Consider the following 13178-nt stretch of genomic DNA (forward strand, 5'->3'; position numbering starts at 1 on the left):
CTGAATTTGGAGCCAAAAATCTGCCCAAATTTGGACATTTTTCTGACTAAGCAAGCTTTGATCCGCTCTAGTTTATAGAATAGAGATACAATTGCACACTGCTTAAGAAAAATACGTAAAAAAATGATATATTGGTTTAACTAATCTACTAGTTTATAGATTTTTTTTTAGCTCATGTTTTTGCTTGCCCAAGAATGGAAACCGCCAAGGCCCAAACTAATGAAAACATAAAGTTGGTTCTGGAAGGATAGGAGTTAGCTCAAGTGGATAGAGCGCACCCCCTTGGCTCCTGAGGTCAGATCTTACTCCCAGCATTATGCTGGGGTATTTAGCATGTCTTACCAGCCAATGTGTTGGTATTTCCTACAGGCTAGTAGCCTTGTAGGACTTAGCCCTAAAAAAAAAAGTTGGTCCTGGAGATTATTATCCCAATAAAAAAAACTATTTGTATATTGTGGAAATACCAAATATGATGACCTTAGCTTTTATCCCAAATTATATGGTGTAATTACCAATTAGGTGTACAGTATAATGTACCGTGCACCATATCGGAGTAGTGATCTTGCCATCAAAGATTCAAAGGCCCTTCTTTCCATAATGCCACCATGCACAATTCTTTTGTTTTTTGACAAAAACCATGCACAATTGCACACTCATATTCATATATTCGGGTATGATGCATAGATTTGTTATGGTGCACGATGCACAATGATCCTGATTGTACACTATGAAAATTTTCCAGAACGACAACGCTTACAGCTAGCATATTTGGACATTTCCTGCAATTCGATATTTCGACTTTACATCACTTTTCCGAAGTCACGTCAATAAACAAAGAGAAAAGGAAAAAAAAGGTATTATTGGGAGGACTAGTCCATGACTCCATTCACGTTCACATTCACTACCTCTTTGCAGGTCCCCTAATTCCATCGCAGTTAGCTAGTAGTCTCCCTCTTCCAATTACTTCAAGCTTAATTTTGATGGTTCAGTCATTGATTCATTAGCCGCAGCCAGTTTTGCCATTCGCAACTCCGCTGGTCTTCTTGTGGCCGCTCAAGTTTATCGATTTGGCCAAATCTCAACTCTCGTTGCTGAAGCCTGGGGATTAAGAAATGGATTGATATTTGCCATTCAGCAGCATATTCAAGATCTATATATTGATGAAGGAGATAATCAAGTAGTTGTAAGAGTGTTGCAAAGGCATTACAATTGTCCTTGGACTATACAAACCCTAATTAATGACATTCGAAATTTGCTTCGATAGTTTAGATTTTACACCATCAAGCATATTTTTTGGGAAGCTAATCGGGTAGCAGATCTTCTAACAAAAAAAGGTCACAATAGTTCTGCTGCTTCGGTAGACATGGATGTTTCTACGGAACTTTTGTTAAATAAATTAGTTATTCTAGATTCGTTAGGAGTCTCCCTTGGGAGAAGGGTGTCATAACTTTCATTATGTACCCAAAAAAAAATGTATGATAGGATTGTTGAAATGATCTTTAACTAGCTCTTCAAAAAGGGATAAAATGAAGAGTTATTTCTTGTTTTCATGGAGACTTTTAGAAAAGTGTCTATTGGAGGAGATATAATTTGAGAAAATTGAAAAGTGATTTTCCATTGCCTCGATCAATTGATGACAAATGATGCAAAACAATGAGTTTGATTAATGATACAAGACCCATTTTATAGTAAGAAAAAGAATTTAGAATTTTTGAAAGAGGTTTTTTTGTTGTCGAGTGTTTTTTAGATATAGTTTTGTTTGGAAATCTAAATGCAGCTCTAGAGTGCATATTAAAAGCTAAAAAATGGAAAAAAAAAAATATTAAATGATCATTTATTACATAGATTAATGCAAACTTTTATCATAAATTTACAACTAATTTTTATTTAAGCAATGTATTTATGTCTTATATACAGTCTTAAGGACTGCATATAACATAATGTTGATTTTTTTTATTTTTTTTTAGTAATTTAAAGAGAGAGACTATAGAAAGTTTATAACATAGCTATTACCATTGTATAGTTGTAACTTGTAAGGCGTTGCAACTTGCAAGTTGGAATAATTGTCGTCAAGTAAAGTCAATGGTTTTTATTATATCCTTTTTTCCTATTTGGAATTACAATTTTTATTTAATTTGCTTTTAAGTTGGCCCTACCGTCTCTCAAAAACCAAAATAAGGTGGCCCTACGTAGTTTATTTCCAACAAAGAAACATTGAAAATGAAGGTGAGAGATTGTGTTTATCATTACTTGCTTGTTTGGTGGAACTAATTATAGGTTTATCTCGCCAATTTAAGGTTAGGGGATATATCCCCCACAAAGGACACTGCATTGAGGATTTCTCTTACCCTCATAGACTTCATCATTCTATCAAGGGATTTTAATTAAGTTGAATTGGATTAACTTATGAGAATTTTGATTCTCATAGCACTTATATGTTAGAAAAAACAAAAATAGGACAAGAATAGTATCTATTTGCATGATTGCATCACTTCATCACAATTAGATTCATCTTTTTCTAATCAAGTAACAAGAACGTTAATGAATTTTTTGTGGGACTCTTATTAAGCACCATCAACAACCACTTTGTATAAGATTCCTATAAAGAAACACTACCTTTTTAGTCTTTTTGATCCATATTATAAAGTTTAGTTTGTTAAGTTAACACCACTATTAATCGGAGTCTGATCAAAATTTCGATTGATGGGTCCCACTTTTTTATGGTCCAAGGGCAAGTGTAATAGGCATAATACTCAACTAATTTCCATAAATTAATCCCAAAGTCACGAATTATCTTGTAAAACATTCATGCATGAAATTCAACATAATTACCTTAATCACACAATTGCGATATGCTTAACAACTTGTTTTTCAAACCACTACCGACATCAAATTATCTATAGAGTGTTTTAGGGATTCGTCGACGTTTCAAATACCAATTATTTCTCCCTTTTTGTTATCGCCAAATGTAACACACCCTCCATGGTGGGCTACTAGTTAGAGGAATTGAGATGTATCACCAGTCATATGTCTTGAGAAGCCGATGTCGAGATACCATAGGCTGCTTTCTCTCACGTTTGCCTGCAAAAAGATCACTTGTTAGTTTTAGGAATCCAGATTTGCTTAGGTCCCTTTTTTTTCGTTGAGCTTCTAACAAGTCTTTTCTAACTCATATTTGATTTACGTTTTTTATATTTTTTTGCAACACTCCTTTTGCTAGATGTACTGTACATATACTCTAGGGCTTTTTGACCAGCTGGCCATTTTCATACATTTTTCGAACAATAGCCAATTGTGATTCCAAGAATTCTACAGAAGTGTTTAGAGCGCTATTTCTTTCTCTCGAAATTTTCAATTCTCTTTTAACTTTATCAAGTTCATCACATAACTTAGCATCATGAGGTAGTATAAGTGAAAAATTCTGGATTTTTGTCTTGATTCTTTCAACTCAGTTAACTCATGTTTTAAAGATTCAACTTGTTTTTCAAGACTCGAATTTTCAACTTCCAGCACAGTGTACGGCACAACGTTGTTGACAACTTCTTTTGCAAGAGACGTTTCGTATCTTAGGGAGTTTAACTGAACATTTTTCTCTTGCAACACTCGTATAACCACTTGGTTGTCTCCTTCAATATATAGATCTTGAATATGTTGATGAATTAGTACAGGCTTCAGCAACGAGAGTGAGTTTCGACCAAAACAATAAGTTCGTGCAGCCATAAGAAGACCATCAAAGTTGCGAATGGCCACGCCGGCAGCTGCAGAGGAGCCAATAACCGAACCATCAAAGTTTAACTTGAAACAAATTACTTTTTACATAATACACATATTAAAATTAAAAAGAATCAAGCCTATTTATTTAAAAAAGAATGGCTTCATCTCTTCATGTTAAGCTTGTAATTTAAATGGCGATCATTTGCTTTGATATTGTGAGATCACGAACATGAGACTCAGTAAATTAAAGACTAACTCTAGTGATTTCCAATCGATTGTGCATAGATATGATGCAATATGTTGGAAGAAGCTATGGAAGCATATATGAACTCACCACGGATGGATATCTGAGAAATTCCAAATGGTGACCTAGTTTTGCACAATTTAAGATGGTGAAAATTAGTAATTTTTTTTTTCTAGAGGGTGATCCTTTTTTCGCAAAGTTATAGAGGTGGAAATTAACAATTATTTTGACATGGTTGCCTATGATTTATGAATAGTGACACTTTTGCAGATGTATTAGCAATAAAGCACTCACAATAACCTAGCATTATCAAGGATGTCTTAACCTAGTGGTTAAGATTAAGTGTTGATAGGTCACATGTTCAAATCTCCCTTTCCATTATGTGTACTGCGTTCATGGCTCATATGGATAAAAAAACAATAACCTAGTATTGAAGTAAACATCACATTCATCATTAAACTTTAATTAAACTTGAAATTAATTAGAAAGTATGAGAAATAAGGTCACATAAGTTAGATTACATCCTCTGTTTTTTTTAGATGACCCCTTTTAACTTTTGACACTACTCACATACATGACTTTGATTATCTCGTGTGACTAGTACTTAAGGAAAAATATTGCCATGTGAGATCTTGTTAGATTCGTCTCGATATATATTTTTCAAATAATTATTTTTTTTTTGTAATTTTTGCTTATTGATAACTAAAGATTAAAGGTGAAAATAGTGTATGACAAGTGTACCCAAAAAACGATCAATTAAAAAACAGAGGAAGTACAAAGTTAAGTTCACGAAAGTTACTTTATACAAAATTCATTAGGTCATGAAAGCTACTTTAATTTTCACAATCTTATTAACATAACTTTTTTAATAATTTTTTTGGTAAACTTCGGTTAAGTCGTAGAATACAGGGTCACCATATGAAATTTCCTTTTTTTTTAGTCGATTAACTTACTCTTAGATTAGTAAAAATGGAGTAAAATCTATACAAATATATTAAAAGGCGTGCATAAACAAGAAATTGTGTCACATGGCGCTCTCCCTAGGGAGTTTTAGTTTATGTAATCCATGTACAATAAAAAAAAATTAGAAATTGCGTAGTATAAGATTTAATTCCGAGACCTCAAGTACATATACTAAAGTCGTCTTAACCACTAGGCTAAGTTGTATTTATTGTTATTATCATAAATTATTATATTAGTAAATGAATTTTTTTCTTACCCGGGACATAGCTCGGATCTAATAACTGGTTTTCATATAATAAAGCGTTTAATTAAACCCTATTTATCGATAGCAAGAGCCAAGAAGATAGGACAATCATGTTAGACGAACCACTTGGTCGGGTTGTTATTATATTGTCTTATTAATACATGCTACATGCTTGGTGTGCAAAAGTTGTAAGAGCAGGTTATGCTTGCATTTGCATAGCCATGCAAGAAAAGGTCTAATGGTAATGACGAGGTAGGAGGCGGTAAGTATGCATGTGTCTAGTCTAGTAGTCCAACCAAGTCCATGTTTTGGTTTTCTAAGATAGCATGGTATTCATATAGTACTTGTGTAGTTGTATAGTACAGTTGTAGACTTGTAGTCATTGATTCTAATATTCAATGATAAAAGGTCAAAAAATGGTGGTAGTAATATTTGTTAGGAAAGAGAGGCTAGAAACTTCTTGAAAAGGTCTTTCTTTCTTCTTCTATTGGATATTTTATTTACAAATCTAGCCAACTATGAAGAATAAACTTTATCTATATTTATAATCCTTTCATTTAATTAGAAATAATTTATGTGGCTATATTAGAGCTATTCACAAGGTTATACCTTCTTATTCTATATCTACTTGCTATATTTTTTAGGAAAGTAATTTATTAACTTTGATCGATTTTTTTTTTATAAGTAAAAATATAGTAATGTTTGGTCTTATTAGATCCATCTCAATGCGTAGATTCAAAATATGAAACTTTTGTGAATTTTCACGGGTAAGAAAAGTGTCTTGAAAATGTGCAAAAAAAAATGTAGTAAGTAAATATAGACGATACAGAGAGAAAGTAAGTAACAAAATTTTAGATATCACATACATATTGTTGAGGTTGAATATAATTCAAATTAATATCACTCTAGTAAGGTTGTTCCAAATTTTCCGTAAAGAAAAGAAGGGTGTTTCGAATTTCAAATTTGACAATTTCTTTAATTTTTATTCAATTTGATTGAGTTACATCACATTAGGGTATATTGTCAATTAATATCTAATAATTAATTCATGTAAAGTGTCCTAATAAATAGACCCCATGAGTTTAGGTGAGGTCGATTTTGGCTAGGATCAAAATTCGGGTCTTATAATTTTTCAAACCATCTAAATTTAACTCGGACCATTAGAAACTATGCAGTGTTGAAACGTTAAAAAAAAGTTGTGGATATTTTTAATTTTCAAGTAGTATCATTGAATTGACCAAGTATAATCAGATAATTAGTATACAATTTAATCAAACAAATGAAATTGGAGGGGTTTCTCATTGAATTGACTAGTAAACCAATGATACTCAAAAGATAAAACCAAGACTAAAACTCTCCTCTTTTTTAAGAGGAAAATTAATGGATTACTAGAAACTTAGAAATCAATCAAAATTGTGCGGCGGATCCTTCTTTAGCAGAGCATTTGGAAATAGTCAAGTGTTTTTTCTGTAGTCGAGCTACTAGAAATGGGAATCAGTTTTCTTTTTGTAGAACTTTGTATTTCTCTCTCATCTTCTTTTGCAATTTTGATCCTGTAATTATTCCTCAACCCAAAAAGTTATACTCCATTGTTTCAACTCACAATTTATCTTCTTTATGATATTTATGATAATATAGTCACTTTTTTCTTTCTTTCTGCCAAGTAAAACCCTTAATTCTTTATTGTTTTTGGTTTATGAAGTGTAATTCTGAGGTGGGTAAGAGTAAGAGTGAATTGGGAAGTTTTGTTTTTTATTTTTTTTTGTTTAGGAAAAAAAATTAGTGGTTTTTATAATTGTTTGGAGTTTGAAAGTTTATTTTTTGGGTGTTGATTTGAGGATAAAGAGAAAACAGAGAGGTTTATGAGAGAAGAAGATAACTTTTTTATCTTATTCATCTTCTGAGGTGCTGGTTTGCTCATTTGGGTTACATCTGGTACTCTTCTTTTCTCTTTGAAATTTAAGTATATTATGGTACTAATTAGCAATTATATTTTGTCAATCAAAGTTGGTTTCTGGGTGATTGTGTTTTTGTTTGCTTTTTTTGGTTCATCTGTTTTTTTTATTATTTTTTATGTATAATATACATATGAAGTCTTGGTAGAATGTAGTGATGTATGAAAGTTATAGTTGAATTGTGTTACTTTTCATGTTTTCTAATTGTATGAAAATGTTTGATACTCCTGCATATGAATTATAGGTTGAGATCAATCTTGGTTTAGATGGGAAGGATTCTATAGGAAAGCCATGTTTTTGGTTTAAGGATGATTAGAGTTTGCAATTGGCTGTGAGCCGTGGTAGCCTGAATTTTGCTTGGCCTAGCTTGACTTTGGCTTGTCCAGGCTATGTATGATGCTTGTGCTAGGATAGGGACATAGGGTCTTGAAAATTTTGGCACTGGCCATGCGAGCAGGTGGGTCGGCCCACTTGTTGAATTCAAGTATACAACAATGTCAGGCCCTTAATCCCGGAAAAAGGGTCAGTCACGCTTTTGAATATGCTCACAGTCCGGCCTGATATGCCGTGGCTCAAGTGTCATGGTTTGGCTGATCTTTTGGCTTAGCTGGTTGGCCTAGAGCCGGTATTAAGGATGATGGTTCATGGGCATCATTGCTTGTGTTAAACCTAGGTTGTGATGTATGATGTTAGTACTCGGTCGCGGTGTGCTGATTGCTTGGGGTAGTATTTTGATATCCATTTCATTTAGCTCTTAAGTTAGAAATTTGATACTGTCTCATGTATAAAGTATGGGCAGGGCAGGGCAGCTAGGGCTAGAACAAATTTAGCTTGATGGATACTGAGCTGCATCCAGTTATTCCTTGTATGGTTACTTCATCTGTCTTAACTTTCAACAAATTCCACAAGGAACCCTCTTACAGTTGAACTTAAATGTGTAATGATGGCTCATGTCATGAGTAGTTATCTCTGAAATTAAATGGACCACATGCCAAGTTCATCCTACATACGGAGTATTACTTAATATGACGTATTGATGTGCATCAAATGCCATATTACTTAATTGTACTTTGGTGTAGTAATGAAAACTAAACTTTGTTTATCACAAATTGGATCCTTTTCATGTCTTTTCGCTGCTTTGTCTGACCCAAGTCTTTGCTTTGTGGGTTGGTTAAGATTTCAATTGTGCCATCAGGTGTTTTTTTGTTATGCTTAGAATGTCATATTGCAAACAAGATATCCTTGCTAAGTACTATTTTCACTCCAGGATATTATCCTTTTGAATGGGGTCTGATGTCTCTGAAGTGCAGAAAACACCAACTCAAGCTCTTGGTACAAAGGTAATTATTATGAAGTTCTTGCTTCATTTCGCCTTCATTTGTTATGCTTCTATTTCAACGTGCTGAGTCTTTCCTTTGCAGCCAAAGTATTCATTATTTACTTATCTGTCTTATTCGTAGAAAAACTCTGACTAATGTGAAATAAAATTAATGGTTACAGTGAATGCATTTTCCTACATTACTTCCGTGGAAATGAAAATTTGCACTCATGTCGTTTAGATCCATAAAGATGAGAGGAAATATCAATTAAGAAAATAGGATATTAATGGTGTGGGAAAAGGTTCTATTAAAATTATACGATCATCCTCGAATATTGAAAATTACTGCTACCCTGTTAGTAGCAGGCCAATTTTAAGAAATATCACACTTGTCAACTCATCAGTCGTCATTGATAATGCAGGTGCAGGTGCATATATATATGTGTACACAAATTCTGAGACTTGTTGATAGAATCTCGAGTATCATTCCTGATATTGAAGCAGCTCAGCCTCGGTGCTCACTAGGAATACATGCACTTTGCCAGTTACACAGCGCAAATGAGAGAGCCAGGGAGCTCGTTGATAATTGCTGCAATTCTAGTAAGCTTTTCCTGGTATGTAAATCAATATAAAGCAGAAATCCCTAAAATAGTACCTCTTCCTTCATTAGTATGAAGAAGCATTTAGTTCATCAACCTGTCCTTTTATGATACAATTCTAAATATCCTTTGAGATCAAAAGTGAGCTTTTCAGTTTGTGTGGGCATAAAATGAACTTACCCATGGCATCATCTTCTTCTTCACTTATGTTTTTTTTATTAGATTTCTTAAATACTTCCTCCATCTTTTTATTACTTACCATTATTGGCAATCCAGTATTACTTGCATTGTTTCTATTTGTGGCATTATATTCTCTCTTTCTCTCTCCTAGCACATGGTGTTCCCTTTTTATCTCTCCCTGTTTCTCTCCTCACCTTGGTCCTTGTGCAAAAGGAAGGGATGCAAGTAATAAAAAACGGAGGAAGTATATAAAAAGGAGAGGATAATACCTATTATGCATATCAAACTTAATGGTGTTTTATTCTATAACATTCAGGCAATAACAGGAGATACAGTAAAGTTGAGATTTGAGAAAGCAAAGAATGAATTGGAGCAAAGTTTAAGCCAACTTCAGAGTATGGTCCCAGTGGCATTGGCATCAGAGGTAAGTCATACTGCCCTAGTTTCTTCTATTCATCCTTGTTTCTTTCCCCCATAAATTTTCTAATGCTGCTTTGGAGAACCCCATGTTTACAGTTGATTTTCTTTGCTTAGTGGAGGCATGTTGTGGTGGTATTTACGTTTATTACAATAATCCCACCCAATTTCTTGAGCTTTCCCCAAAGAATTTCTCTATGACGCTAATATTATTTTTCTATGACAATATCAATGTACTAAGTAGTTATGGTGTTTTTGGCAGATATCTGAGGTGCTTGTTGATCTTAGAGCTATACGTTTCTTCGTGGACTCATGTGAAGATTTGGCTGGCAAGGCTTTACGAGCAATCCTGCAGCGAGATGCATCATCTGTAGAGTCAGTTGGAAATTCTGAGATAGAGTTGCTTCAGCTTGCAGCTTCAATGCTTCATATTACATCGCAAAAGGATCTCTTGATTGAAAAAAGACGCATAAGGACGCTGCTTAGTGGTGTGGACGAGGGAAATATAAAAAAAAAAAAGACTCTGAGGTACCTCTTACATAGTCTGAAGAAGTACGATAAGCTTATTTTGCAAGGGCAGCCAAGAAAGTCCTCAACTCAACATGATGAAGTTCGTATCTCTGGGAAGCCTGATAATAAATCTATAACAACCAACTCTGCGGCTCTTGGTACCCGCACAGGTCATGGTGGCTTTTTCCGCAGTTTTATCCCTCTTGAAGAATTCAAATGCCCTTTATCTTTAAGGTTAATGTACGATCCTGTTATCATTTCTTCTGGACAAACTTTTGAAAGGTCATACATACAGAAATGGTTTGCTGATGGTCATGATGTATGTCCAATAACAAAGATGAAACTGTCTGATCTGGTCATGACACCCAATACTTTCTTGAGGAGCTTGATCTCACAGTGGTCTGCAGAGCATGGAATTGAAATTTCTGACCCTAGTATAGTCGCTTCAGTATATGGCTCCCTGGACACTTCTTCAAATTCTCTTCACAGCATTGCAAGTTCTATGAAAGATATCGATATTCATATAGATACGAGCAGCTTATCCATTGGATCTCTCGATAGCAGTTACACTAATATCTCGCATTCTAAACTTGGAAACAGCTTCAACTCTATTAAGGAGTCATCTTATATTGAATCTCATAGATTTCGTTTCTACCGTAGCATAGATGACATTAGAACACAGTTCTTATCCAATGTCAGGGAACTTCCATGGGAAGCCCAATGTGGAGCTATCCAAGATGTTAATACTTATATAATTCACTACAACCCTTCATGTGCTTTTGTCTCCTCTGAAAATTTTCTGGATCCATTAATTTGGTTCTTGGAAGATGCTCTTGATAAGCATGACAGAGAAGCTCAAAAGGCTGGAAGTCAGTTATTTTTAACTTTTCTCCGAGCAAAGAGGTGATTTTTCCATATCAATCTAAACTTGATTGCTTTTCTCAGGGTCAATATTGACTCATCTAGTCATGTTACAAATATATAAATTTTCTAATTTTCATCGATGTTTTGCAGGACGAAAGAAGTACATATAAGCAAAAATGTATATACATTCTTGTCTTCTTTTCTTTCAACAGAAGCTGCTGCAGAGTCACTAGCCATTATGGAAGTATTATCTACTCAAGTTGCATTTTCCAATATTGTTGCATCCGGTGTTCACACTTCAATCTTCAGATTTCTGGATAGCCACAAAAGAGAGTTTCAAGAATCGGCCCTTAAAATACTGTACAACTTTTCATCGACTATTGACATTCCAACACACAAGTTAGCTTCGAGTTGGATACCTATACTTGTTCCTTTCTTGGAAGATGATAGCTCAGTTGCTGGAATTTGTTTAGGCATCTTGGAGAACTTGTGCAAATTTGAAGATGCTCGGCGTTCTATTGCTGAGACCCCAGGCTGCATTGCATCAATAGTTAAGCTACTCGAAAGTTGTAGCTGCAAGGACCAGGAACATGCGATCCGTATTCTTCTTGATCTTTGTTTACAACATGAATATTACTGTGATTTGGTTTTGCGCGAGGGCTGTATACCTGCTGTTGTTGATATGTCGGTCAATGGAAGCGATAAAGCGAAGGGTGTTGCAATGGAATTGCTTCGTCAGTTGAGGGAGATTATAAAGAGAGAAGATGAGCACGTGCAGGAGCTCCCCAGATTATCATCAAATGATGAATCATCTGAGGGTCACTATGTAGGGAATGCTGACCAGAAATCTTCCAAATCACCTGGTTTTTTTAGGAGATTGTTTAAAAAAAAGTGATGCCCTTTTTCAGACGAATCAGTATATTTGGAGAACTATCCCCATCAAACATCTGCGAAGGTGGCATTTTGGCATATTGCAGACTCTTTCGCTTTCCTCCTGATCCAAAATTTTGAGGTAAAAATAGTAATTTATATTTAGAGTGTCAAATTGGTGAATTTGCTGCTCACTAACTTCTTACTTGCTGGATGATCCATTTGCTTATGTAGTAACTTTATATGTATGAGCCTTCCCTTGTTCATATTAGTTGGTAAGACTTGTAAAAATGTATATAGCATTTACTATTTTGGGTCAGCAATGTGAGTTTTTTATGGCCTTTTACGATATCAGGTAAAAATTGGAGGCAAGTCATGAGATTTTTCGCGCTAAACTACACATGAACTCATTGGTTACCTCCATTTTTTACCTTTTTATAGTAGGGTTTTAGGGTATGTAAGTGTTCTTCAGTCTCTTCTTAGTTTTTATAATTGTATAGGTTTGTCTTTGATTTGAAAGGAATTTAGACTAGGAACATTAGAGCCTGTATAGTATATAATAGAGGAAAATGGATTTTTCTTTTCTTGGGGTGACTGCAATGTTACACTATGTACAATCATATTCCTTTGTTGCAATGTATGTTGCTACCTCTGCTTTGCATCTGAAATAATTGTATGTAGTATGTGCTGCTCCAGCAGAACGGTGTGTTCTCGAATTGTGCCAAATTTATCTGCACTTCTGTTTAGTATGAATTGTCGCAACTCGCACGTAATACGAGGGTGTGATTGGAGGAATATCCTCCTGAGCTTTATACTGATGTATTTGCAGATTTTCAGATGTTGAATGAATAAAACTAGATTGATTCCTGTCAAAAGAAAACTCGCATGTAATACACTTTTAGGATGTTTGATACAAAAAAAAGTTGTCATGTTTGTTGGTTATGGTTTATTATTGGCGTTTCTGATATGCCCTCAAATGAAATGATTTCGTAAACATAACTATTACGAAGAGTTTTCTAAAGGCAAAATAGGAACATGATGTTCACTTTGGACAACTTTTTATCATTAGGGGGTCGTTTGATTTGATGGAAACATAAGACGTTTCATACTTTTCAGTGGAAATTGTATAAAAAATATTAATTTTTCTTCGTTTGGTTAAGTGGAAACGATAGAACTAAGAAGGGAAAAATAGAAATGTTAGGAATTAGAAAGTAGAGGAGAATAGGTTTCCTTCAAATTTCCGAGGAAAATGTTTACAATTGAATGAAAGATTCATTTCCATCTTAATTTTTCTTTTTAA

At 34.3% G+C, this 13178-nt stretch overlaps 1 protein-coding gene across 3 annotated transcripts; it reads left to right on the top strand.

Moving 5' to 3' along the window:
- The first annotated feature begins 6484 nt into the window (after positions 1-6484).
- On the top strand, positions 6485-12514 carry LOC104895041 (U-box domain-containing protein 5). Of its 3 annotated transcripts, XR_002040142.3 has the most exons (7): positions 6485-7100; positions 8388-8460; positions 8861-9052; positions 9534-9641; positions 9897-11047; positions 11159-12020; positions 12234-12514. XR_002040142.3 is itself a non-coding variant. In XM_010681440.4 (6 exons), the coding sequence occupies exons 2-6, from the start codon at positions 8404-8406 to the stop codon at positions 11901-11903; spliced, it is 2253 nt and encodes a 750-aa protein (XP_010679742.1). In that variant the 5' UTR covers positions 6485-7100; positions 8388-8403; the 3' UTR covers positions 11904-12514. The 3 variants fall into 3 exon arrangements, 2 of the variants coding, with proteins under 2 accessions (XP_010679742.1, XP_048502140.1); XM_010681440.4 differs by having other exon boundaries at positions 11159-12514; XM_048646183.1 differs by lacking the exon at positions 6485-7100 and having other exon boundaries at positions 8861-9038; positions 11159-12514.
- The last annotated feature ends 664 nt before the right edge of the window (positions 12515-13178 follow it).

This window comes from Beta vulgaris, chromosome 6 (genome assembly GCF_026745355.1).
Source record: "Beta vulgaris subsp. vulgaris cultivar EL10 chromosome 6, EL10.2, whole genome shotgun sequence".
NCBI classification, from domain to species: Eukaryota; Viridiplantae; Streptophyta; class Magnoliopsida; order Caryophyllales; family Amaranthaceae; genus Beta; species Beta vulgaris.

Bases quoted from the DNA above. Each gene is read 5' to 3' on its own strand.
- LOC104895041 (XM_010681440.4), top strand. From the start codon at position 8,404: ATGGGGTCTGATGTCTCTGAAGTGCAGAAAACACCAACTCAAGCTCTT. The intron at 9,053-9,533 runs GTATGTAAATCA...TATAACATTCAG, and splicing joins ATTCTAGTAAGCTTTTCCTG to GCAATAACAGGAGATACAGT. The intron at 9,642-9,896 runs GTAAGTCATACT...TGTTTTTGGCAG, and splicing joins CAGTGGCATTGGCATCAGAG to ATATCTGAGGTGCTTGTTGA.